The sequence below is a fragment of the Onychostruthus taczanowskii genome, unplaced genomic scaffold, assembly GCF_017590055.1.
Source record: "Onychostruthus taczanowskii isolate IOZ18803 unplaced genomic scaffold, ASM1759005v1 scaffold93, whole genome shotgun sequence".
NCBI classification, from domain to species: Eukaryota; Metazoa; Chordata; class Aves; order Passeriformes; family Passeridae; genus Onychostruthus; species Onychostruthus taczanowskii.
The window spans coordinates 1,331,341-1,359,134 of record NW_024507324.1 but is presented as its reverse complement, the minus strand read 5'-3'; the positions used below and the strand labels follow the sequence as shown (position 1 = coordinate 1,359,134).

Sequence of the window (27,794 nt, the reverse complement as noted above, 5' to 3'; positions counted from 1 at the left end):
TCCTTTAAGGGCTTTCTGTGCCCTTTGTTAACCAAGAATTTATAACTGCTTTGCATAGTCAGTGCTTTATACACACTGTGTGGTTTTGATTTGGTTGTAGTTACATTTGTAGTCATCTGTGCTTTATTCTAAGAGGAAAAGCAGTTGACAAATGCATTTCCTTTTTCTTACTCTCTCATGTTTATCAGGTGAAGATTAAATCCGGTCATCAAACAAATAATTTTCCAGCTGTCAGCGTATATATACTGTTACACAGACAAATATATATCTGCTTTTGTGCCTACATAAGTATACATAGAACACTTAAATATTTTAAAATTTTTTAATGGAAATTAAAAGAAATGTAAGGAATTATGTAAGAAAACATAATTTATAGTTAGAGTAGCCTTAAAAAAATAGGTTTATTTTCAAGTTGCTATTTTGAATTCCAAAATGACCACCAGAAGATTTAGACTATGGTAGATTATTTGTTTCATAAATTGAATTATCTGTATAAGAGAAAAATCATTAGTGCATTGAGCATAAAAGTTCATCTCCATACTTCTGTTCCAAGCATTTTAATGATAGTCGTGCCATGTCAGATTTTTTTTTTAATGTGTGAAACATTAGTCCAATGCTGTGTTTAAAAAAAAAAATATTTGGCTTCCTACTTCAGTGTTTCCTGATGTCAGATTCTTCTTGCTGTTGAATTTTAAATGTCACTCTTCCCTGGGCCAAAGAACAAAACTAGGATCATCTTAAGAGGAATCCTTGAAATTGTGGGAGGGTTTTGTGTCATTGTTTTGCCTGGGTTTAGATCTGCAGAAGAAAGGCACACGGCGTCTTGAAATCCCAGCAGCCTGGCTACTTCTCTTAAGATTTGCATGAAATTCAGCTGCAGCCTTCAAAGGGATTTGAGTGGATTGGATTCTTTAAGGTTAGTCCATGTCAAACCTATTAAGTTCAATTCACATGCAAAACCCTTTTTTTTTTAAGCCAATAAGGCTCTAACTACTATTAAGGAGACATCGTGTACTCACAGTAGAGCGTCCATGGTAATGGATCACCCTACTGGCACGTGTAGCTAACCAATAATCCACTTTGTCATCTTTCAAATTAAAGGATCCGGTGTCCTGTATCTTCCTCAGATTGAAGAGGTGTTCTTTGCAAAAGTGGACATCCCGGAGATGGTTTAAAAGTATCTGAGTCAGTTTGCATATCCATCTTATATCTAAAATGTTATTTCCTCCCCCCCCATTAAATGAAGATTAATTTAGCCTTTGAAAGTAACTTCAGCTCTATGATTCTTAACTTTCCAGGTCTTTGAGTTCTTACTCTTCCTGTAGAGTTATTCCACTGTGCTGCAGTGAATCAGGAGACAGTTGCAGGGCGCAAAAATGATGGAAATACTTTATGGTGTATAAAAGGATTAGTGGCTACTTCAGAACTGCAAGCACACCACTTAAAAAAGAACAGTTAAATTTTAAATTTGAAAGCAAATTAAGGAAATTCTGTGTATCTCATGGACATTTAGTCTGAAACATCTAAATGCCTTGCCCACCAGCCAGCTGTGAAAGAAGTACCAAATGAACACACTGACGCAGTTAGAGATTATCAGAGTAAATGGATGTTTGTAGGAAATTTGGTTAAATAAGGAGCACTCAGCGTTCTCTGAGGTTGCCTCTCATCCTGGAGCTTTCTGCCCTGTGTGAGGTCTGCAAGATTTGCCCTTCATTCTGTGGATGGCTGTGTGTTGTTATGCTTTGGTTTGAACAAAGCAGTTTTTCTAAAATGCTGGCCAGATTCTGTGGCCAGGTGAGCTGAATCTTGAAATCAATTGTGTCTTTACTGCACGGAGTCAAATTCATTTGCTTCCACAGTGCCTGCACTGCCAGCTGGATTGTCAGTGATCTGGCAGGATGCTGGATTCAAAGTCCTGATAACCACTCTGACTGAATTTTGTTCTGTTTAAAAGGTTTAAGTGAGGGGAAAGTAGTATCTTCTCCCTGTACATTCTCTTGGCACACTTTGAACATCACGTTCAAACGTTGCGTGCTCAAAGAAAGCACTGCTTTCAGTTTAGATCAAAAATAGCTGATTTGTATGTACTGGTTGAGAACAGGATACCTTCCATTGACTTAGGGTTCCTGGTGCTCAAGTCTTTTAAAAATATGGTTCTGTTAAACACTGCAAATGAGCATTTTTTCCTGTTGTGTATCTCAAGTACACATATTTCATGTATAGAATGTGGGGTTTTTTCCTAGCAGAAGGTGAAGAAGCTGCTTCTTAATGAAACAGTAACTTTTTAGACTATATCCTGCAAAGCTTGCATGCCCAAGTCACTTGATATAGGTAATACATTTCCTGGCAAAGTACTTGAAGGAAGGGTTAAAGGATAATAAACTCTTTCCAGCTGGCCAGGTTCACTTGCGTCTTGTGAAACAAATATTTAGGTTTTTCCAGTATAGAAAAGAATAACATTTAACAAGTACTGTAATTAATTGTCTTGTGTTTGGCTTTTTGTTTTTTCAATTTTTGCTGGGTTTTGTTTGTTTGCTTGAAGTTTTCATCTGTTTGAAGACCTGAAGTTGTTCTGACCTATGTTCAAAATTCTTTCTTGTGTTTCATGACCTTTGAGAGTAATTTTTTTAACAAGTACCTAAACCAGGTAAAAGTTTACATGCAAGGTATGGAATTCTGTATTTGCCTGTAAGTTCATAATTTTTCATCTAAACATTCTTTACTGACAGCTCACAAGTTATTCAGAGTTGTACAGAGCTTGCAGCTTTTAGTATTGAGGCCTTATAGTATTAATATGCCTATTTACAGCATTATTAATTATATAGCAATTCTTAGCATTTACGTTGCTATTTGATTGCACTCCATAAAAGCAGCTGCTATCCTGCTTGTGAGTGAGTCATGTTGTCATATGCGTTTTTCACATGTTGGTATTTGGGAAGGTGAAGTTGGTAGTTTACTGAGGGAGTAAAGGGGGTGAGAAGCCTGTCTAGATGCCTGAATTCTCTTGTCCTTGGCATCCAGAACTTTGTTGAAGAGGATATTGTGAATATCTCATTGGAGAGTATAATCATGTTGTAAGGATTACATATCTGTTGTCTTGGTGAAGTGGTTCTTTCACCAAAACTATGATTTATTATCCTATTTCTTCAGAGTATTGGAACAATGACAAAAATCCTATATTGATGCTTCTAACTCCTGGTAAAAAATAACACATGTGGCTAAATGAAATTTAAATTTAAGTTTTTAACAATTTTAGGTTCTATTAACATAAAGAGAGGTTGTTATCCTTGTTCTTGTTTATACTTGTTGGCAGTCCCTGAACGAAGGTAGATCTGGGAGAGCAGGGCAGAGGGAGGAAGGTTAAATGGCAAAGGAGTTGAATTGCTTTAGTGACAGATTGTCTCCAGAAAGGCATTGAGTTGCTTTAAGGATTAGTTTGGGAAAACTTGAGTTGAATGCACTTTTCTTCTGTGCATATGTTGCATTCCTAATGCTGCCAGTCACTTATTTTTCATAAAAAACAAAATTTCTCTCCAGAATAAGATTAGAGAGCACTGGGGAAATTTTAAAAAGCAAAGTTACGAATCATGTCTTTAGTGGCAACACTGGTTGGAGTTTTACCTGGCTATTTTATTGTGAGATTCTTAAAACACTGGAGCAGATTATTAAAACAGTATATATTTTACTCTTACATTATGATAATAATAACACCACAGTCATTTGCAGAGTTATTATCAGCGATCTAAAGGGAAAAATGTCATTTCTCAGTCAAAACCCTTACCAAGTTCTTTATGAATTTCTGTTTGTTCTCAGAGGAGGTCTGTCGTTGCTGGAAGATAGTTCTTACAGGGAGAATCTTGCATCCTATCAGCTTGTCTGAAACGTTTTCTCCTGGAAAAGCTGCGCCATATGAGCTGGGAGTGCGGGAGGCTGTGTGTGCAGTCCCTCTTCGGAAAAAATGCGCTCAATCTGTTTCAGACGAGTTCCCTGAAAGATGGGTTAAATCAACTGATTGAGCTGATTTTCTCTCTTGAGGTGATATTTTATTTATATGATAAAATGCTTGGAAAGTGATTAATTTGTCAGGGGAACATCTTGTTACTGTAAATTTGCCGAATGTGTAATAAAATTGCCATAACACAGATGGGAAAATGAAGATCTTTTAAAATGAAATAACTGAGCAGTCTGCCTACATTTTCAGCACTTAAAATTAACTTGGTTAAATTTCTTTGTCATTTTTACCCCTGGAAAAATGCAGGCTGGGGGAGATTAGTGACAAATGTGTGGTGTGAGTTTGTGTGTGTTGCAGGTGGAGGATACAGGAACAGACTCTGTAGTTTTCCTTCTGCATTGGAAGGATCTGATGGATTTATGAAACTTCTGCCCAGGGATTGAGTGAATTTTAAAAAATTAAAATACACAGGTCGGATACTCCTTCCCAGTAGCAGAGAGTTGAAGAATAGGGAACCTTTGTGGGCCCAAACCTGAAGTCATTAAGATGTATATAAAATAGTGCTTTTGTGCCACTTTGTGCAGGATTGCTTTCGAATGAGAGCTAAATAGTGTAATACACTTCTTAATTCTTTTTATTGCAGTCTCATATTGTAGGGAATATAACTCAGATTATCTAGGGGTGTACTTGAAAAGGCAAAGGAAGGAATACCTTCCCTGTGCCTGCATTGCAGTGTCTAACAAGTGAAAATAGCATTAGTGAAGGAACAGTGCCTTTTATTCATACATTTTACTACCGCCTGTCCATTTGTCCACCAGAATGAGGCACTTATCATGCTTCCATATTTCTCCCTTATAACTTAAAGAATTATGAAAGGAAAATTCAATTTTTTGTGTCCTTGTATGGCAGGTAGAGTGGATACTGTGGTCATTTGGATTAAAAACATATCCATCACCACAAGCTGACAGGTTATTATTATGTCTTCTTTGAATATATGAATTTTATCCCTACATGTTGGAAATGTAAGAATGGGAATTTTTTATATAAATAATTATCCTGGTAGTGATGTACTGCATATAGTTGCCATATTTTTTCACTTTTACAGCATTCTTGGCCTTATCACCCATAACATAAATCTTGGGCTCTCATATTTAATGCAACCTGTAGGATAACCATGCCCGTATAATGTACAGTCAGCCAATCCCGCATCGTCATTTGGCTATCATTATTTGTTGTCCTGTGACGAATGTTTCAGCTGATGTCCCGTTTTGGATTTTACAGAATGATGCAGCCAGCCAGGGGTAGATGAGAGTGGCCTCTTTTAGGTGCTCATGCTGATCTCCACAAGCACCCTCAGTTTATTAAGCTTCCAACTATAGGCAGTTAAAGTCTTGAGTATATTGGTGTTATCTTGGTTGCTCATAATTTATTTTTCAGAGCACCAGGCTATTTATTCTATCAAGTGATAGTACTGCTAAGATTTACTGTCAGACCCTCTACTGTGTTAAGAACAGGGGAAGAAGTGAAGCAGATTTGGTGGATGTTCTAAGCAGATGCTTAGTGAAATAGTTCTTACTCCAGATCTCAGTTCCATCACAGGAAAAAAAAATCTGATTCCCAATCTGCTAAAATCATAATTTAATGCCATCCTATTAACTGATCAGGGCTGATCCTTGGTTTGATGAGCATCCTGAACTTGTGCTGAAACTGGTGAGGCACAAAACTTCTCTGGATGAGATGCATTCTATTTGAATTTACTGGTGGAATGCCACACTTTCTTCAGACCAGTCTTCCTTTCACTGCTTACCCAAGGACAGTCAGCTTAAACAGAACTTTAGCTGTACAAGAAATAAATATTTGATCTAGACTTAATATTGGTGAAATAACTGAAGCAAATATGTCATTAAAATACAGCTGAAATTTGCAGCGTGCAAGGTGGAGTAATTAGTGCTGATCTATTCATGTAAAGCTTTTCTTTGACAAGCCTCTCATGGACATTTTCCAGAAGAGATGGCCACAGGTGAAGCATGTAATGATGGCAGTGTGTTGATACAGTTGCTTTATAATTGCAAGTAGCAACATCCCTGTTCTACTTGTTATAATTGAGCAGGTACATATTTGTTACTTTACATGGTTTTCCTGGAATATGCTGAATTTCTTTCTTCTTCTCCCTGTGACTCCCACCAAAGGCAAAAGTTAAAATAAGAGTAAAAATAATATCAGGACTTTGTGCAAAGCTTATCCTGTGAAGTTCTGGAGTCATGCAAACATTTTAAAAGTGAAAGCCTTTGCTTCCTGACCTTTGCTGCAGATACCAGAGGCAAATCTCTGACATGTAAACCCAGTGGCATAGATAGGTTTGAATTACACATAGTAATATGTGAAGAACAGGGAACTGTGAAAAGCCAAAGGTTTATTTATTTGTTTGTAAAAATCTGTAATCACACATTAAAATCCAAGATAGACTAGAAAATACTTAAGCTGTATGGGTTTTGCTTCTATAAATTCCCTGATTTGTCTCAATATGTGATGAATTTGGTCATCAGTACCACATCCAAGTAACATACTCAACTATTTGTTCAATCTCTTTCTATTTCCAGTGCTTCCAGAGTCAAGATAGTTCAACAAAGAAAAAAGTAGAGTTCAATGGAAGAGGTTTTTTTTTTTTCTTCTTACAGTTTTCACTTAAAACTGTTACGGGGCTTCATGGTGTAGAAATAGAAATGTTGTGTGTTAACAGACAGGGTTCATATCACTCCAATGCTTTAGTTCAAGTAAATAAATAGACTACTGTGCTCTCCAAGTCCTTGCATGTCAGTGTGGTTTTCTTTGAGTGCAGTAGGTTATGGTAATCCACTTGCATCTTGTGTATCAAGAGTATCAGGACCTTAGACCCTCTGAAATCACAGGCCGGGTTAGGGAATAACACCATTAGCTGGTATAAATTTGCAGAGCTTCAGAATTGCTGGGTCTATTCCCCTGTACCCAAGGTTTTGACCCACAATGAATGGCAGATGTGCTGTATTTGGAACAAATTTGATTTTGTTTTTCTAGCTACTATTCCCATTAAAATAACAAACCCAGCACCGTTTATAAAATTACCCAGACAATTTAAGCACTTTGAGAATCAAGCAGTGATATCGGAGGAGGAGGAATCTTCTTCAGAATTCATGCTCATCTTTAGAACTGACATGTCTGTTCATGGCTGTTTCATAGCAGTTAAAAGTTTGTTTAAGCAAATAAGAGCGGATTTTTTTAATGCATTCCTCTTTCATGTAATGAAAACTAGCACTCCTTTTCGCATTTTGCAGAAAACAAGATATTCTGATTAATTGTACTGTGAAGTATTTGATAAATACTTTATCAAAGTATTTACTTTCCTAGTATTGTCTGCCTCTTTCATTTCAAATCCTTAAAAAAATCCTCACCCCAATCATAAAACCTTGGGCTATTCACAGCTATGCATTGCTCACACATTACCCTGTGTGCTGCTTCGTTCTGTTCTTGCCATGGGCTTTATATTTGGAAAGGCTTCACACAAAGAAATTTGGATTAATTTAACAGAAAAATAAACATTTTAAATTAGGAGTAAGAGGAAATTTAATTAAGTTTTCCATTTAGGAAAAAAACCCCTTATATATTTCAAAACAACAAAGGTCCCATTTTGGAGGTGGAAGGCAAATTCCCTTCTCAGACATAAATACTCAAACTTCCAAAGCATGTTTTGATCAAAGCTATAGAAAACGAACAAAATGTACTGGATTGGAATTCTCCCAAACCATGACAGGGTTCCTATGCCCTGATGTTCTGTTGAGCAATTTTAGACAACTCTTCACCTTTCTGTGTTTTGTTTAGTGCTCTGTAGGAGTGTGATAGGGGTGCTCTCTGGAAATGTGTTAAAAATCAGTAAGTTACAGATCATTATTAATAAATAGTACCATAACATTATGATTAGAAATACTTGCCTAAGTCCTTTTCCTTACTTGTATATTGATTTCAACTGATCTGGTCAGAGAGCTCTGTGTGGGAACCAGGAAAGCTGAGTCAACCCTAGACCCAGTAGCTGAGGGACTCCCTGTCTGAGAACACTTAGCCACAGAAAAGGCCTGGTCCCCTATTTCGTTTTCAGTGATTGGGATTTTTGTCATCCTAACATAGCTAAAAGTAAGACTGTGGCACTCTAGAGACTCTTTTAAACCACTTTCAATTTTTTTTTTTTTTACCTTTTAGGTTTCCTACAGATATTTTCATCTCATAATTTGAAAAGAGTGTTTTCTCCCTTGTAGAATCTTACATCTCACTCCTTTTAGTTTCTTCATCAAAAATACAGTTTCAGGCTTTCAATATGAGACCGTGACAAAGTGATTTTATAGCCAGTACTGAAAGTGACTAAACTTGACAACAATTGTATTTTATGACAACCACTGCTTTCATGTCCACAGCCTACTTTCCCATCATCAGCTATGATTTTTTCTCCTTTTTTTCTCTCCACTCCTCCCCCCATGACTTTTTTCAAATCTGAGCAATTCTGTATCTTTGTGCTGACTGAAAACAAATCCTTTTACCAGGAGTGCATTTTAATGGGCAGCATGCTTCACTTGAGTCACCAGAACCTAAACTGTATAATATTCAATTTTTTATCAACCCGGGACCAAAGCTTTTTCTTGAGAGTGATGTTCATAAGAGTAGTGGAAGAATTAGTATTACAGAACTAAACCAGATTAGGAGGGAATGTGAATTAGATTTGGTAACAGATGGTGCCGTGGAAATTAAAGGTGCTTTGCGAATGGAAGCGACAGCAGCTTGCCTCTTTTCCTCTCCTGTCTCTCTCTTTCATGCGCTTGATAGACGGGTATAAATCACAACAATCCCGTCTTGACAGCCAATTTCGAGAATTTGATCTGGTTAAAGACATGGCTTTCCTGCTCCACTCACTGAAACTGGCTGCTATTTTATTTTTATACAGCACCTTGTCATATTTAGGAAAGTGGAATCACCTGCCTCTCTTTAATGAAATTTTCTTTAATTATAGTTTTAGCTCTTTAGTGTTAATTACTTTTCCATTCAGCCTGAATTCTCGGGCTGTCTCTTAGGGATGTATTTCTCTCCCCCACCCAACCTCCTTGCACTATTCACGCATATGCTTTTCATTTTTCTAAAGATGCTTTTCGTTGTTGGAAGTTGTTGTCAGATCCATTATAATTAGATCCTAATTATCAAAATCATCATTATTGTGTAGGAAGAGGAAGCATTGTAAACAACTGTTAAAGTTATAGGATCTCGTTTGACAGAGCAGAAACCTTTCAGGGTGTACGTGAATAATAAACAAGCATACAAAAAGTCCTACTGAAACTCTGGGAAACATAAAGATCTGGAGAGCAAACCCTCTCCTTGGAAGGAAAATGTACCCAGGTTATCTCTCCTTATCTGTTCATCTCAGAGTCTAATCCCATATTTTTTTCAGATAAGATCAGAATAATATTATCCCGTTTCACTTTGCTTATGTAAATTTTCAACTTTGCTCCTCTCATTCAGGTTCCAGATACAAAAATCACTTTCTTGATGTGTGTCAGGGTTGACTTATGGTTGCCTTAATGCAATTACTTTTTGTGTATACGGCAGTAAGTGTAAGTGAAGAGACTGCTGTGATGCATGGAGATGTGGAAATGCTACTGCCCTACTGCTGTACACTAAAAGTCCTCAGAGTGAAAGAGAAAACTAATCTGTATCTAACTGTATCTAAAAGAAAAAAAAAAAAAAAACAAAAAAAACCCACCAAAAAACCTCTCAAACTAGGAGAAGATCCGTAGAGCAGGCAACTAACATTTGGTAGAAATAAAGCTTCCTACTGGCAGTCAAATCAAATGTAGTAACAACTCCACGACTCCCTGCTGCTTGCTGACAGCATGGTGTAACACACTGGGACAAACATTCACTTAAACACTGATTGCAGGAAAACGTCATTTCCCCACTCCCCACGTAGCTTTTTGGTTGCATGTGCGAGCGCACATGTATGTGTAGGGGGTGTTTAAATCCAGTGACGTGTCTGGGGGGCCAGCACACCCTGGGAGCCCACTGAGTGAGGGGGTGGGAGAAGGATCACTTGCTTTAGAAGTTTTAGTCCTGAGTCTTCTAAGACGCTCATTCTCTGATACTATTTCTGGTGTGTTCTCTCTAATCGGTTCTCCAATTTAACAGAGCCTGGTGTGCAAATTATAATTATTCTGCTATAAATCTGCAGAAAATCGGTGAGGGAGCTGGGTGGGTAGACAGGTACACGGTGTGCGCACACCTACACTCTGCCTTTCAGCCATGGAATGAAATTGCTGCCAGAAGTTGTAAAAAATGTCATGACGCAAACTTGACTCTCTCTTGAGACTGAATGCATTTTTTGTCTTCTTTTTCCTTTTGGTAAGTGATGAATGACAGCTATGTCTCTCTGATCTCTAGTACTGGCTTTCTGACTGGTGCAAGTAAGTGCTTTTGATGCTGTAATCATTTCAAAATAATCCCTCTTTAGAAAGCCTGTTATGTTCTTGAATGAATCTTTACTTACTTCTGTAGTTTTTTATTTTTATCTCTTGAAGTAGCTTAATGTAACATTTAATTTTCTTTTGCTCATTCAGCTGATTTCCCTTAATAAAAAGAATCCTCACAATTAATAGCTGACTCTTTCACACTTTCCCATCTCCTCTGGGGACTGGAGACATCAGGTGGATTCCACCTGATACCACTGAAATACAACCACAAGTAGAATGATGCTCCATAACAGAAAAACACTTCTTAACCAGAATTCTTGCTGTCTTACAGCATGTGACATGAGTTGTTAGTCTGCATTTGGACTAATAAAATCTTAGTCTTCCTGATCAGTTTACTGATTTACATATGATGAGGCTTTGCCATCATTCTGATTGTCACATGACAGTCTTTTTGATTGGAACTTTTTGGGCATGGGAATTCTTGTGTGAGTTAGTGCAGATCTCAACTCTCCTCTTGCTGCAGAGCTGGTTCTTTTCAGGTATGTTAAGTACTGGAACAAAAAAAAAAAAGTATATATAAAATATTAGGCTAAAAGTAAATGAGAGAAGGTGAGTGTAAGGTATTACAATGGTAGGATTGTAGCTTCAAACAGCAGCCATGTTCTAGCTGTAAAAATATTAAAGACACAGGAGAAAAATGTTAGAGACACTAAAAATGAAGTAGGCATGTGAAGCATTCCCCAAGGTTTAAGTTCTACTAGGACCATAATATATACACAAAACCCAATAGATTTCCTCTGTTTAATGCTCTGAGGCATTATAAAATTATTTTATTTTGAAGTGCCATTTCCCTGTGTTGCTTTCTCTTCAGTATTTGCCTCTTTTTGTTTTAAAGTATTTGAAAACTATATCAATGTAGGCAAGTCTTTTCTGCAGGAAACTTATTTTGGTGATGGCCTGCCTAGTAGTAGTAGTAGTACATAACAGCTAATAGGACATGCAAAACATGCAAAAATTAAGGTCACTAGTGCCATTTTTTAATGTGCTTTTATTTTTTGCCTTTCAGTTATAGGTTTTGTGTGTTTGTTTGTGTCAGTCTGTTGCAGTGACATGTATTGGGTACAGTGGACAACTGTGCCTCTGAGGGCTGGCACCTTTTCAGATGTCTGGTGTTTTGGCTCAAAGGTGTGAGGTCTTTTGAGTATTATTCCGCATTTTTGTTCCTAAAAGAGTACCTGATGTAAAGAAAAATAATTTTTCAGTTTGAAAAGATTTAAATTATGTTGCCTCTAAGTGCTTCAGCTTTTAAATTCAGAAGAGTTACGTTATAGTCTGTCAAACCACAGGATCTGTATGCTGCAGAGCCTGTGCGTGTCTAAGGGTACATTTAATTAAACCAGCATTAGTGCATCTATACAGACTTATTAAAACACTTAGTTTGTCTCAATAATATTGATTAAATAGCAGTAGTTTGTTTAATCTAAGTGTATTTTTGCTATTACTACATTACTTCCAAGTAATCAGGGTAATAGTCAACATCAGTGGAATATCACGTTAGTTATGAAGTAATGCCATAAGAATTGATTTAGACTTGGCAGGAAAGGAAGGCTTTCTGTCATGCAGTGCCAAAGCCTGATTTGGACTATTAGAATGAGAGTTTTACACATAATTTCTGTTCATATAAACAGGGTGTGTTTTATAGGCTTATAGGTTATTCCATACTCCAAGTATCCATTATATCAAGGAACACCTCAGACAGTTAATTATGCAAAACATCATGTAAGTAATTACACAGTATTATTATGCATTTAACAGTTTTATTGATTTGCCAGTTGCTCACTTACAGTATTTAGAGCTGTAAACAAGAGATGCTCACCCTCAGTTGAAATAGATCCAAGGAAATGAGCTAAAGATAAATGACACTAGTATGCATTGTTGCATCAGATGTAATCCTTAAACATAGGAGCTGTCAACAGTAATAATTTGCAACACATTGGGGTATCTCAGGATCATTTCCTTCTTGTTAACAAAGTTTATCAACCAGGAAGCATGGGGAATCAACTTGAAATAGAATGGGAAGCAATAATGAATATTTATATATGGTGGGTGAGGAGGTTTGAATAATTCCTCCTCATTTTTGGAGGGTCTGTAGTAGTTGCAAGTCAGCCACTTGAACATTTTGCTTTTTTAAAAGCATCACAGAAAACAAAGTGCAGCCTCTCAGATGAGGTGCAGATCTGAAGGTTTGTTTGGCTTGTTTTGTTGAGCTAAAAATGAGCACACAGTAGTGCAGTCTTGCACTGCTTCGTGTGCAGGAAGTGCTTTAGAAGAGCTTGGGTAGATGGCATAAGGAGCAATAGCAACTGTTTGGGAAGCTGGATCCTCTGTCAGCAGTCATCAGCTAACTCAGGCCACTGCTGGTAACAACATGATGGCTTCAAGCATTGCTCCTTCTCTTCCGCCTGCTACTGGCTTTGACAGCTGCTCTGGAAGCACTGGCTTGCTTTGCTTTTCCTTACCAAGGTGAAGTGGGCAAGTTTCAAGAAACATAAAAGAAAGAAGACATTGCAAAAAGCAACAAAACATTCAGCATTTCGTAAAAAAACCCCACCCCACCCCCCCCCCCAAAAACAAGCCCCACCAAACCACCACAGTTGCTCTGTTTTGCATTCGGTACTCCTTACTATGTGGTTATACATGTGTGTTGATTATTAAGGACCTTGAGCCTAATAACAGTTTTGTTTGTGCATGCATAGGACAAGATTAGCAATACTTTGTGATTAATAATCTCATCCACTAGGTTAAGCAAGCAGGCCTTACAAAATTTCTTATTAAAAGAAGAAATCCTTTCTTTTCCTTCCTCCAACTAAGCCAGTGCACCTTAATGCAATGATGATATGTTAGACCCAGCAGTTGTCAAAGCATCGTATTACTGTGATGCCATAATGACACCCTGTCTCTGTAAAGTAGTCATGTTTTCTCAAATCACACGTTGCACCGTTGATTTCTGACATGACACTTCATTCAGTCACTTTCCTTTTCTTTGGCATCTCCATTCTCTGACAATAGCAGCTGGTGCCCATTTTCCTACTAAGTGATTCACATTTTACCACTTTACTAGAGTGCAATTAGCTGAAGCAGAAAAAAATGCTCAGTGTAAAGCAGCTCGGCTGAAATTGTTACTCAGCTCTTTAACGGATCTGGTGAATGTCTTGAGGTGTTGTCACGGGTGTTGGTGCGAGAAGCAGTGTTTTGGTTTCTTCGCACACAAATGTTTTTTTTTTCTCTGTTACGGTCAGGGAAACCGGTTATAGGAATTTACTGGAACACGCTGACTTTTTTTGTCTGCTGATTTTAGTATAGACCTGCAAAATGATACTGAAAGTAAGCACAGTATTTAGAAGGAAATGTGCTATTTATAATCAAAGTGAGGATCTGGTTTCTATTCCTGACTGCTACAGACTTACTTTGTCACTTAGACAAAGAGATTCTTTAATGCATTGACTTTCACAGTTAAAGTCTGAGGATAGCAAGACCTTTTTGGTAGACATCTATGTGAGGAAGGTATTGGAGGAAAATCAGATGGGTGGTACTGTTAGCATGAAAAGTACGTAGGTGTGCATAATAACACGTACCTTGCTGATGTTCCCACATAGTAGCTGTCATTACAAATGTCAGCTGCTAACAACATATTCTGATATTTATGGAAGTAGGGCAATTCTCTCCACAAGAAAAGAAAATACTTAATGTGCAGGTAAAAGTAGGCTTTTGTGTTGGTCTGCAGTAAAAGTGGTCACTTTAATTATTGTAGCTAATTATTGCTGCCACTGATACCACCAGTGCGGCTCTGAAATAGTGAATGATTCTGTAAGTAGAGCTTTTCCTTCTTGAAAAATAAACATGAAATCTGTTAATGGATTATGAGGTATTGGCATGTTGTTTTGACCTCCTTTGGGTATTGGTAATAAGAGAGATGAGGGAAAAATAACTTTGTGAACCAGTTATATATATAGATGGAATATAAAGAGCTCCCAGTAGCTGGAATGAGGCTTGCTTTCTTAAGGCTATATACTGTAATCAGATGCAGTTAATTTTTGCATTCCACTTGTATATTGATACTGATTTAGCGAGTGTCAGGACTGTCAATATCATTAGTAATGTGGCAGGTAGATGGAAATATGAATGTGATTGCATTAATAAATTCTTAATATATTCAGCCTTTCATAAGGACATGGCATTACAATTTATTCTCTATTGTTTAAGACCACTGTAAAGAAGAAGTTGCCTATTGCAGTGCTCTGTCATTGTATCTTTCTCCCAGCAGATCCCGGCTTCAGGTCTTTCCTAAATGAAAAAGTTTTGAAGTAAATTTAGTGTAGACATGAAGAGTTAATGCCGTGTATTGCATATTAGCCATGGCTTGCAGCACCCTATGTATTTTTTTCTTGTATTTGGCCATGGAAATGCTTCTAGAGCCTGTTGTTGCTTTTCCTGAGTGTGCTGAAAGGAAAGTTTACCTGAGATTTCCCACTTGTTAGAAAACTTACTTCAGAACAGCCCACCACAAGTGGAACTGCCATTTATTTGACTTAAAATCTAGTAAAGAAAAAAAAACAACCCCATCAAGGCTTTAAAATAAATACTGTACGTTTTTATATGACACATGTTATTTCTATTCATAAACCTTAACTAAATTTAGATTTTTATTAATCCAATGTGACCTAAAAATTTTGCATTAACAGCACAATGTGGAATTGGGCTTATTCTCTTTGAATGCAGATAAAGCCATCATCTTGAAAATAGCTCTTTCTGACAAAAAGGTGTTCTTTTGAAATAAAGTCTTATTCACTACATTCCTCTTAGAGTTAATGTGAATTTTAGTGCCTCTAATTTTAGATTGAAGTGAGGTCTAGAATAAAACCCACTGGCTGACAATTGAATTTATAGATAGTTGTGAATATTTCAGGCTTGAATAATAGAGCTGTAGAATTTCAGGCACAGAGAGGAAGAGAGAATTAAACTCCAACTGTAGTTTTACACTATAATGCAATGGTGTCTAGGAATTCTTCAGTGTAACGAGCTAAGTAGTAATTAGGAGGGAACTGAGGGAGGGATTTTACAGAGATCTAGCTTAGGCATTATTCCAAATGTTCAGCATGATAATTTGATGGTGGTCACACCTGCCATCCATTTTACATGGCTCTTGAATTACTTTTGTTCAGAAGTGGTGCAGGAAGGAAGGAGTGAAAGCCGTAGGTGTCTGTTGCCCACCCACAGCCAGTACCAAACCTTGTCTGTGTTTCACCTTGTGGGGATTGAGAAGGTTTCTGTTCTCAGAGTCAGGCGTGGTTGTTTTCGCTTTTGCCTGGAACAGTTAATGTTTTAACCGTGTTTACGCTTTGCCAGCGCACACCAATCTGGTCTGTCCTGTTGAAGCTGGAGCCAAAAGGAATTCTGCCTTGGTTAGTACCAGAACCAGACTGGCTTTAGCACAAGCAGCACTGGTGATCAGATTTTAGTGCTTGATGGTACCAGCTTAGAACTAAGATGGTATTTTGGTTCAGACTGTTTGGAGTGGGAGATGGCTGCTTCTGTACTGGCCAAAACAACATGCAGTTGAGCAGCTAATTAATTACAAATGGGTTTTTTTCCAGGAATGATGACATTCGGGCTCATTAATGCACAAATTAGATTAAAAAAATTGTCAATGGAAGTTTCATACAAGAATGTGCCATCAAGCTGGTTATGACAGACTGTAGGCAATGACTCCTAGTGCTGTATTTTGAGACTTTACATGTGGAGTCTTGGCAGAAGGGAGGTGAAAAAAGAACCGAGTACATGTTTAGTCAATAAAAAGATCTTAGTGTGTAGAAAAATAATATTAAAAAAATCAGTTGGTAAAATGTGGAAGTTAATTGATAATCTTAATCACAGCTATATAAAATTCAGTGTCAGTGGAAGGGGAGAGAGAGAGACAGAGGGACACCATGTTTCAGTACCCTAATAACTCCTAACTCTAGTCTTAAGATTGTAATGTGTGTGAGAGCGGCCCAGTAATTATAAGGTAATAAGTGGAGTGGTGGTGTAAGTGCTCTAAATTAAAAGGAATTCGCAGAGCTGATGTAAGTCAGAGCCGACCCGCTTTCTTTCAGACCTTGACTTGAGAAAAGTGCTTAGCCCAGAGTGCAAGTAGAAAGACAAGAGAGAGCTATCTATTAATTACAGCACTCATTAACAGTGACGGCTACAAGGCAGCAGATGCAGAAGAAAAGGCACACGCTACTGCAGGCTGGCAAGGGGATTTCCCCCCCTCCAGTTCTTGAGGAAAGGACAACACAAGCAGGTGGTCTGCTGTAATAAGATATTTTCACGGCTTTAACCTTCCCATTTCCTTGGTTTATTTGCTGACATCAGATAGCTTGCTTCTTCCACCTCCCCAAATAAGCCCTGATTTTAAGTTTAGATGGTAACATTTCTGTACATCAATTTGGCTGTTTTCCAAATATATATGTTAGTTGTTTTCAATAGAATTTTACAGTAAAAATCACAACAATTGAGAAGTCTAAATAAAATCCATGAACGCTGATTTTAGGGTGAATCTCGTCTTAAACACTTGTCTTTAATGATGGGTCAGGCTCTTAACTCCATTACTCCCATTGGGAATGAAGCCAACTCTTTTGATTTATGTCTTTTTTCCATTGGTGAATTTGATTCCAGATATTAAAGTAGAAATTGATGAAATTTTTTTTATTTTTAAATAAAAAGAAGTGGAAAAATGAAGACAAGATATCAAAAATTACTTCAGAAAATTATGTCAGTCAAATTGTCTGGACTTACATATTTGCTTGAAAACACAAATCCATAGCTCCAGGTGGTCTTATAGGATACTTGCTTTTCTGCAGTTAGTGTTTCTAAAGAAACATTCATAACTATGATCTGACTTTGGCAGCTTCTGAGCGTACTGTCAGGAAAATGCTAGATAGGCCATTTGATACTGTGGTCTCGTAATCACAGCTGGAGAAAACAAAGATCATATCTAAATCAGAGCTTTCTAATTATTATTTTTGTCCTTTGTTCACCCCAGAATGTGTTAATAGTAAAAAACTTGGGGGTGGAAATAGACAAAGATTTCTCCCCCCAGTCCTCCCTGTAGAAAACACTATTTTGTTGGATCAGATATTGTGTAGTTTTATTTCAGATGCTTAATTCTGAAACTATGAGAACTGAGAAGAAAAAAATCTCAAACACAAAACTTGTATGTAAAATTTCCTGTAATATATGTTTTTAATCCAAGAATGGAGCACATAAAATGTCGGATCCTATACAGCTGTAGATATATGGGATAGTGCTGTAGTTATTACTGGTTAGTCTGAGGATAATGGCTAGAAAGTAATTGCAGCCACAGCTGATGAATCATTTCACTTAGATTTTGTGAAAATGGAGTTCAGCTGTAATTATTTCTTAGAGTACCCTGTTGATGTGCTACTTTGTTACTAAATAGCTGTATCTATAATAAAGCAATATTAATGAAGAAAAAAAAAAGATTGCAAGGGACTTGCTCTTCGGTTCTTGAATCGGATCAATAGATAATGGATATGTGTTTTAGCTAAGTGTCTTGACAAATATTAATTGCGGAGCAGAGCATTTATGTGATCAAACTTGAAAATATTTGTTTCTGGTAATGGTGGAATTTACAGAAAGAAAGTATAGATGGAAAAATGAAGACATTTAATAGCCAAGCCATCTAATAGGAATTATAAAATTTTTTTACTTGCTTGATGACAAGTTCAGAATTCAGAGTTGGTGTGAAGTTGACATGTAGCCTAGAGGGCAGGTGGAGGGGACAACGGAAGGATTTGGTCTCTTTAAAGTTTTTGTTTACTGCCTGTCTGGAGCTTTGACAAAGCTCTGTCATGCCCTTATGCTGATTACCTTCATGTAGAACAAGAAGTATTGACTAATGAATGAATGATGTGCAGTCCCTAACCCTTCCAGAGCAGCCTTAAAGAGCACTGTCTTTAATACACACATTCTTCTTTCTCTCTCTCCCCACTGCAGGCTTCTCTGCAGAATGTCAAGCAAAGATCGACACATTGATTCCAGCTGTTCGTCGTACATCAAGACGGAACCATCGAGCCCCGCCTCTCTGACGGACAGCATCAACCACCACAGCCCCGGTGGCTCCTCTGACGCCAGCGGGAGCTACAGTTCCACCATGAATGGACATCAGAACGGGCTGGACTCGCCTCCCCTCTACCCCTCGGCCACAGGGCTCGGGGGCAACGGGCCGGTCAGGAAACGGTACGATGACTGCTCCAGTACAATCGCTGAAGACTCACAGACCAAGTGTGAATACATGCTGAACTCGATGCCCAAAAGACTGTGTTTGGTGTGCGGTGACATTGCATCAGGGTACCACTATGGAGTGGCCTCCTGCGAGGCCTGCAAGGCTTTCTTCAAGAGGACAATTCAAGGTTGGTTATTTGTTAATCTTCCTTTCTTTTGCTCAGAATGAAAATGTATAGTCTTTGGCTGAAGCCTGTTAGGACTTCAGACTATGCCTTTTCATTCTTCGTACTGCTTGGTCCTACAGATGTTGCTCATGAAGAAGCCCCTTGGGCTTCTTTAGGAGTTCTGTCTGTCATGCTTAGCCCAATGCCATGTTTATTTTGTTTCCAAAAAACAGAAAAACGCTGGACTAACCAGTGGATGTTCACATTTGTTTTCTCTGAGAATTTGTCTGGATTCCCATAAATGATTTTTACAAAGAAAGTGGAGCATTTTCTGAAGGTTGTCATGGATGCCTCTTGAACACACCTTGTGGTTGGCAGGTGTGCAGGATTGCAGGATTGTGCTTGTGTCTTGCTCCCAGATACACCACTACTGTACTTAAATTGTTACAGAAATCTAGTTTATATGTGTTAAAGAACCAGTGCATGTGAAATTGGAGCAAAAATGCAGTGGTGTAGTATTGTGATAAGACACGAAATGATGACACAGACACTGCTGCTCTCGAGGGGAACAAAAAGAAGAAGAAGAACTTTATTTTCTGACTCCAACATTTATAGTTTTCCAAAGGTGACAGTGGATTGGAGGGTGACAGTGCCACCTCTCCAATGCCACTGGACAGACCAAGGGTCCATCAATTCTGTCCACCTCCATGAAAGAATGCAAAACATAGGTTATTTACAGAACTGTGTGTGAGAAAGTTTGTTGAAAGAATGCAAACATCAGAAGGTTTAACAAAGTCTTACAAAATCAGGGCGACATCGTAGTGCTTTGTGCTTATCAGGGTATTGATAACTGGTCTTTCACCCACTGTATACAGTGGCCTTAAATGAGTTTGTCAGATAACTGTAAGATCACATTCTAAGGAGAGTAAGTTGCCAGCTTTTGGTCTCTGCTCAGTATTTTTTACTAATCTGCTCTTGATACTTATCACAAATATGCCACATATTTTGGCATAAATTAGTACAAATGGGAAAATTTGCATGACTGCTTCTTCTAGTTTCAGAACCTATGGAGACAAAATAACCTTCTACTTTGATTTAGATATCATCCATTCAAGTAAAATTGAAGGTGCATTATTTAAAGAACATGAAGCCAAGCTTGGCCTGTGCAGGAATATAGTGTCACATTAAATTAAACTCAGACTTCAGAGACTAAAATTAGGTTGCTAAGTCCAAATTTAAGCTCCTCAATAAAACCTGCTTGATTTTCATACATGCTGAGCACCTGAAATTCTCAGGAAAGGCAATGCAATCTGGGATATACTTTTCTTTTTAAGAAGGAACATAAGGTGAGCTTCAATTTGTAATTTCACATAACTCCAAATTAAAAAAAAACATTTGGTCTTAAGTGTATAGTACTTCCATATTTAATGTAAAATTAGTAAGGAAAAATAATGATTGTTAATTTGATTTATATATTGCTGAGGCAGTGGCTATTTTATTCTTCTCTCTTCCATTTTGCTGCTGGGGAGATTTGGGCCTTTTACCAGCATGAAGTGCCCATTTTATGAGGGTCATACAGACAGTAAAATGAAACATTATACTTCAGTTGTTCTAATGGAGCTGACTGTTACACTGTTGGCAACCAGTAAACAAAGATTCATAGTGGTGGCCTGGGTTTATATGTAAATTAAGCACGCATACAGAGACAGTTCATTCATTTCAAGTCTCTCTATTGGAAAAAGTAAAAAGAAATAAAATGAAGAGGTAGGTGATTTCACTTGACCTTCAATAACATTTTCAGAAAAGCTCAAAAAATGTTTCTACTGAAGCAATTTGTATTTTGTGGTTGCTAAACTTCAAGCACCGGTTTCAACTAGCAACTCTATTTTTATAAATGGTATTTAATTGCTGTGTAATAGCTGTCCTATAGGACTGAATTGATGCACAATTATTTTAGTTGCATTTTGAACACCAAAAAAACTGCTACAGAAACAAAAACTGATTGAAGTGTTGACTTCTGGCAGTAATAGGTAACCTGCAATTTTACACCACACCACAGACAGAAAGTTTCTGGGCATGGGAGCACAAGGCAAAGACGTCATCCTCCAGATTAGCAACCTGGACTTGGCCACGCAGCTCAAGTTAGAACTGGCAGCTGTGCAAAATCTCAGTGCGGTTAGAGCGCAAGCTGCATCAGCAGGTGACAGTGCTGTGAAGACCAAAAAAAAATGCAGTAGGGCAAAACCAATCATTGAAAAGCCATAATGAAGAAACTAAGAATAGGAAGTATGTTACCTATCATAATGTCATGGCAGCATCTTTAGCAGTGGTCCTGACTAAACTGGCACAAGTACTGAGAGTTTTCAGGTACCAGCCAAAATAATGGAAGCTACTTGGGTGCATCAAACCATGGATTTTGGTAGGTGACAAAATGTATATAAGGAAAAGGTGCTTCCTCATTGTTTGAATGGGAAAATTCTACCTTTAGGCTTGCATGAAGAATAATTGCCCTGAGGTTTTTTGTTCTAATTGATAGAATTTAGTTCCAGTGCTCTGGAGGTCATTATTCCCTGCACTGTTTCATTTCCTTGTTCATATAATGTTCCTTCTCTCTCTGTGCTTATTTTTCAAATGAGTTTGTTGTTGCATTATTGCAAATAAGAAAACAGGAAAACAGAAATAAATGCAACAGGCTTTGAAGTACAGAATAGAAAACCAGGCTGCCTGAAGTGTCAAATATTGTAACTGTGCATATGTAGGGATAGCATGTTTCAGCTCAAAGAATTGCTTCTTTTAAATGCTAATAGCTTAATTGTGATAGGTACTTTATTCTAGATTCCATGAAAAAGAACATATGACTTCCCAAACCCTTGCTAATCATTCACCAGTTTACTAAATTAGCTCAGACTTGCAGATCCTCAGTGCTATTCCTGTTGAAATCATGGGCACAACTGCCCTGACTTCAGGGAGGGGAAGGCTGAGCTCATAAAATCAGATTATGAAGCACATCCCGTGTTCATGTAAGGCCTGATGTTCTTTCCACTGAGTCAATGGAAGTCTTTCCATTCCAGAGGAGTCTCTTGAGGTCTCAGTACGTGGAGGCCACAGAGGTGGCAGCTGCTCAGAGAGCCAGTGCACTTATCTGTGCACCACCAGCATCTCACACAAGACAGAGGCATCACAGGGCACCTAGTAGCTCCTACACAAGGCAAATACCACTCTAATGTAGAGTATACACCTGTTTTTAAGGGTAATGGAGATTGTCATTCCCTTTCCGATTTAGCAATTTAGTCTAAAAAATATCCATTCCTGCCTCCTGGAATCAATTCCTGCTCCTTTCCTTAAACATTAAGAAATTAAATGAACCTTGTTTTGATGTATAAGAAGGAGTAATTTTGTCTTTTTAGAATATATATTTTTAACATAGCCCAAAAATACGTTTGCAGTTTTGGTAAAGTGTGCATAATTATGATAGAAATCAGTAATATTAGAAAAAATTAGAAACAAGCAATTTCCTGGCTAAAAAAAATGAAAGAGAATAAACCTACCAAAAAAGAGCTCAATATATAAAATTGTTGTCTTCTTAGGTCATAGTAGAATGCAGTGATGTTCTGCCCCTTTTGTGAGATATAAGGTATGGAAGAACTGGATGTTCTCTCTGCTCAGCCTAGCACTCACTCAGCTGCAGCTCTCAGTTTGCTTCTGAGATAATTTACATGGTGGCTGATTGCAAGTGTCTCGCAGAAATACACACACAGCCAAATCTTCCCAAAATTGACTTAACATCAGGGATAGTAGAAAATAGCAACATCTAAAAATAGTTACAGGTCTATTGATTTTTAGGGTCTCTTCGCAGTTTTTGCTGTGCACTGTATTATCTTGAAAACTCCGAGCTTTCATTAAAAGAAAGAGGGGGAAAAAGAAGATTTTTCAGTTGTCAGCTGGGTGCTGACAGTCTTGTGTTCAACACAAAGGTCTTGTAATTGCTAGATATTTTGTAGTGAATATTTAATGTAAATATATTTCTCATAATTTGTATTTGGTCAGTTATCATGTATACTAGTAAGTACACATTTTCATTAGTATTATGTAATTACTCAGTGTTCATAACTTAAACATTTCAGCAAGTGGATTGAACTGGTATTCTTGCTTTCAGGAGAGGGCTGAGATGCTAGTACTTACAGGTTCAAAGACAGTTTATTATCCTGTTTTATGTTAGCTTTTATCTCTCTAAAATAATGGCCTGCATCTAGAAGACTTTCCTCCCTCCTTCCAAATTGTCCAGACTGTTGTCTTTGGACTCTTTAAATGAGCCTGAAAAGGCAGGCTGTAACGCCTGCACATTCCTCCTAAGGCTTCTCACAAGGCTTCTCTCAGATCTTATTTATCATTTCCTTGGATACTGTTTGAATTTTCCGCACAAAAGCTAAATATTTTGCATTCAGTGGTCTTTGTTCTTGAATTTTTTCTTTTTTGGGGTTTTTTTGTTTATATGTTTATTTTTTGAGGAAAAGCTGCTGGATGAACAGTAGTGATGCATCAATGTTCTGTGTATACACAGGATGAGTAAAGCAGTAGTTGGTAAGAATCCCTGCAGTCAGACCCTCACTGTCTCATCATTTAAGAGCTTCATCGCTGAGAGCTGCTGCCTGTCCATGTCTCCTAACGCAAACAGGAAATACTCCATCCTTGAACTGCTGTTGTCTTCTGCTATCTCATTTTATGCTGCTCAGCTAAGAGTCTTCAGCTCCACAGTTCTACAGGGATGTTCCTATTGCCTTCAAATCCTGCCCAAACTGCTTTGTACTTTGTTCAACTCTTTGGTTACTCAGAGTTGTTTTTAATCCATCTAGTGTTCAGGTTTTTCAATCCTCTTTAGAGTGTTGACCCATTATTGAGCCAGTTTGATCTGTAAATGTACAAACACTTTACAGTAAATACATTTTTATTTTTCAATCGAGAAGTTTTAATCAAGAAAGATAGAACTAGCTGTGTACATTCAGATAAGGCAACATAAAGTTTGATTTGAAGTTGCACGTGACTGAAGTGGCTTCCAAAGCATATTTTGCATTTCTGAAAGCTGTCATCTGTAATAAATTTTTGAGGAGGAAATGAAAGAAAATTAATCAAGATTTGATGGCTTTTCAGCTTCTTTGTTGATAGCTAAGATTATTGTTGTTTTATAGAAGGGTAGGGTGGAGGCTCACATCTCGGTGCACTGGCCTGTGGACCTTGGCTCTGCTGAAAAGATGGCAGCCCTCCAGTGAGCCGAACACTAAATGTCACCTGAATCCATCATTACCTGATTTAATCATTCACCTTCCTTATATAAGTGAAAGTCTGTGCATCAGCACTTCTTTCAAAGAATATTTTAAGCAAGCAGTGATAGATATCTTCCCTTTCCCCCAGCTTCTCTGTGCCTGTGGGCCAGCCAGACTAGCAAGCGAGCACTTTTAATTCCTTCCAACACATCTTTTTATGCTGTCATAATGTCATTGTGTAGCTGTGGCAACTAAACGAGATGAGACAATAAAATACAAACATGCTGAAATCTCAGAACCAGAGAGAAGCTTAAAAGTATACAGATTGTTCTATCCTTTTTACTATCTCTGCTTTCCTTACAACCTTGAAAATTGTAATAAGCATTTAGATGATTTGGGAGTAAGAATGAGCATCCTGATTGGTGCATGGCTATTTTGAACTCATCAGAAATACTGCAAAAGAGATGTGATTTACACGTAGTGCTGGTACACTAGTATGTATCAATGCCATTATAATTAGGTCTGGATCTCCTTTTGTTATAAACATCTCTGAACGCCTCCAGCCCACTTACAAAGCTCTGTCTTGCTTGAAACCAGAGACATGAGAAGTCTCAGCTAGCAAGTGATTTATGTTAATGTTTGTGTAACTTTTTAATCACCTTTTTTTTTCTGGTGTGAAAATTATTCAGTTTGCAGCTTGGCAGACTGAGATATTCTGTGTCCTTGTAAACAATGACAGTCCTCCATGGTATAGTAGTAGAATGTATCAAAATTGACGTAGATAAAATACCAGTAGGGACCAAATGTAGATAGTTCAGTCTTTCTGACTTGAACAGCTCTTAAGTGACTACCAGGTAGCAGGGGATCAGTTCCCTCTGTGCCTTCAAAGCATTGATTCTCTTTTAAGGTGACCTAAGTGCCCTTCATTTCTCGTGAATAAGTTGAGTCCAGGGGGATTCAAAGGTAGTTGGGCACTTACACATTCAACACCCCCTAATATCAGTCTGATAGTGAAAATTATGGTGACTTTTTATGATGCTGGAAACCAATCTACCTAAAGTTAGAGGCTGATACAAAACTGTCATGCAGTCAGACTAGCCAGCATCACCTTTACATTTTTGCTTTAAATCACCATGTTGCTTTCTAAGAATTAAAAAAAATAATTGCAAGTTCTAAATATGTTTTAGTTCTGTAACACAGTGCACTGATTTCTTCAAAGCAATTCAACATAGTGACTTCACTAAAAATGTACTTTTAAGCTGTTCATGTCCCTCTGTCAAACACCATGTTTAAAAACTATCTGCTCCTCCTTAGTTACTTACTCTAACAGAAAAAGCAGCATAAGCAAGAGATAAAACATAACCCTTCATATGTGGTCCTGTCACCTTGAAAAAATACTTGAGACATTTGGGAACCAAATTTTTAAATGCTCTGTAGCTCTGTGTGTACACTATTGTTTCTGAAGTCACCTGGGTGAAAAGTTGTGAATACAGTCAGATTTATGTTTAATCATCTGCAGATGACCTGTAGCAGAATTCATAGTAGATCTATAATTCATAGAGCTTTCTTACAGTATCAGATGAATCTGTCTGAGGATTTGTCAGGCAAAACTGGATTCACTTATTTATGTTCAAATCTGACCTCATTCCAGCCCGACGCTACTTCTGAAACTTTACCAATGAGGGTACTTCTACATGTGAAAATATTTACTCAAATTCAGCTAAGTTTTGAGTGCAAAGTAGAGAGCAGAGTCTGGAAGAACTGAAACTTTAACCTGAGAGAAAATATTTTTACTTTCCTCAGTTCAGCTTCATTAAGACCTGTAAACATCAAAAAGATTTTCAAGTCTGGAACTTTTTCTCTGTCCTTCTTTTTAGTTAGCCTGTTCCCCTTGATTTCCAAGAGCTCCTCATTCTCATATTCTCAGGAAATATTGTTTTCTGTTCTGGTGGGATTATGTATAAAGGTGTAACCTAACATGGTAAAATTCACTCTCTGTATTAGCTTAGATTCTCCTTTGTCTCTCTTTCTAAGAGTCCTAGAAGCCCTATGGCTGTAATGCTGGCTACTTTCCATTTTCAGACTTTTGATGCATAGCAGTGCAAAGACAAACAGGTGTATTCTTTTGCGTCTGTCACCCAGGAAAAGAGGAGAAACTTTGGGAGAAAAATGGAACCATATTGAATTGAAATGCAGCTTCATGAACAGATTATAGCAGCAAATTATTACACTGAAGTAGTGTCAGTTCATTTGTTTTTTTCCTTCTTTTTTTCTTCTGGACCTACATTCCCACAGTAAAAGTTTTGATACTCATATCTTCAGTATTCCTCTTGCTTTTTTAAGTGGTTCATGGCTATTCCTTCCAAACACCTTTTTACCCTGCACTTAAGTCTTCCTCATAGCTTTAGCCCTTTAACTGCCAAACTGTAAAAGTCCATTACGCTACTGAAAGGAATATACAAATTATCCGCTGGCACTTCAGTCAGGAGTTTTACATATATGCTGTTATTCTATCAGCCAACTAGCTGCACAATTCTATTAAGGAGTAAGTGAGAAAATTATATTGCCTGCAAACTAATTGTACAAAAGATTCTGAAATAAGTAATCAGAGTCCAGTTCTTTCTGAAAAGCAGCCAGAAGATATTATAAATCGCTCAATCACTCTTGTCAGCCCAGTTTATAGACCCCGAGCTGCCATGTTGATTTTGTTCACTGTATAACACAACTTCCTCTCCAGCTGTTGACAGGACTGGCAAACTCAGCTTTTACTCTTCCTAGCTGCTCAGTTTCAGCCTCTAGCATCTTGAAGTAAGTAAGAAATTGGTAGAGATTCCTTCTGGATCTTCCTCTGAAATAAAGTGCAGATCTCAGTATCTTGAATGGAAATTCATATCTAAAAGTCAGTAAGAAATTATGAAAGCCCTAATGACCTGGAATGTGCAGTCAATGCAGGTTTTTAACAAAAGTAAATCCACTAACACTTGGAGTGCTAGGTAAAACCCATTCTAGTATGATATAGATATCCACTGCATCTGCATGTGTATTAGAGACAAAATGTTTGTTCCTTGTTCCTTTGTCACTTTATGGGGACCAGATATGGTCATTGGTAAGATGTGGATCTTTGTTTCTGTTCCTGTAACTCTGCTGAGCTTGTTGGAGGAATTTTTTGCAGCATCTTCCAAGTTCATTTTACAACACCAAAAATGAATATTGAGTGTCTGCTGTAAAATACAAGTCATTAAAGAAAAGCAGTTTAAATTGAAAGGAGATTCCTCCTGTAAGCTAAAGTACTAGAATCCAAGTGACTAGAAATAGCTCCTTTTAGTGTTCTTTAGGTGTCAGGAATTTGCAGGAAAAGTAAGTTATACTGTGCCTGCTGCAGACTGTTGCATAGTTTGCAGAAATGTGAAATGTCAGGGTATGGATTAGAAGTGCCTGCATAATGAAATGAGCAATCTTGCATTTATCTTTCTGGTTCTGAATGCTACTTCTTGGTGTTGGCGCCTATACCTTTGTATCTTGGGACAGGATCTCTTGATACAGTGAGAGTGTTCTACCTGCCCTGGTAGAGAGCTTTGCTGTTTTTGATCAAGATAATTTCTGACCTTGTGTAAAGGTATTTTTTGATCTTGTGCAGAGCATTTCTGAT

The 27,794-nt window shown here is 37.7% G+C and overlaps 1 protein-coding gene across 22 annotated transcripts in view; it reads left to right on the top strand.

Annotated features, from left to right (window-relative positions):
* ESRRG (estrogen related receptor gamma) overlaps positions 1 to 27,794 on the top strand; it is a 371,041-nt gene that overhangs the window by 230,795 nt on the left and 112,452 nt on the right. For all 22 annotated transcript variants that reach the window (XM_041426700.1, XM_041426704.1, XM_041426712.1 and 19 more), the window contains one exon: positions 18,490 to 18,905. In XM_041426700.1, coding sequence (XP_041282634.1) covers positions 18,490 to 18,905 — 416 coding nt within the window. The remainder of the gene's footprint in view (positions 1 to 18,489; positions 18,906 to 27,794) is intronic.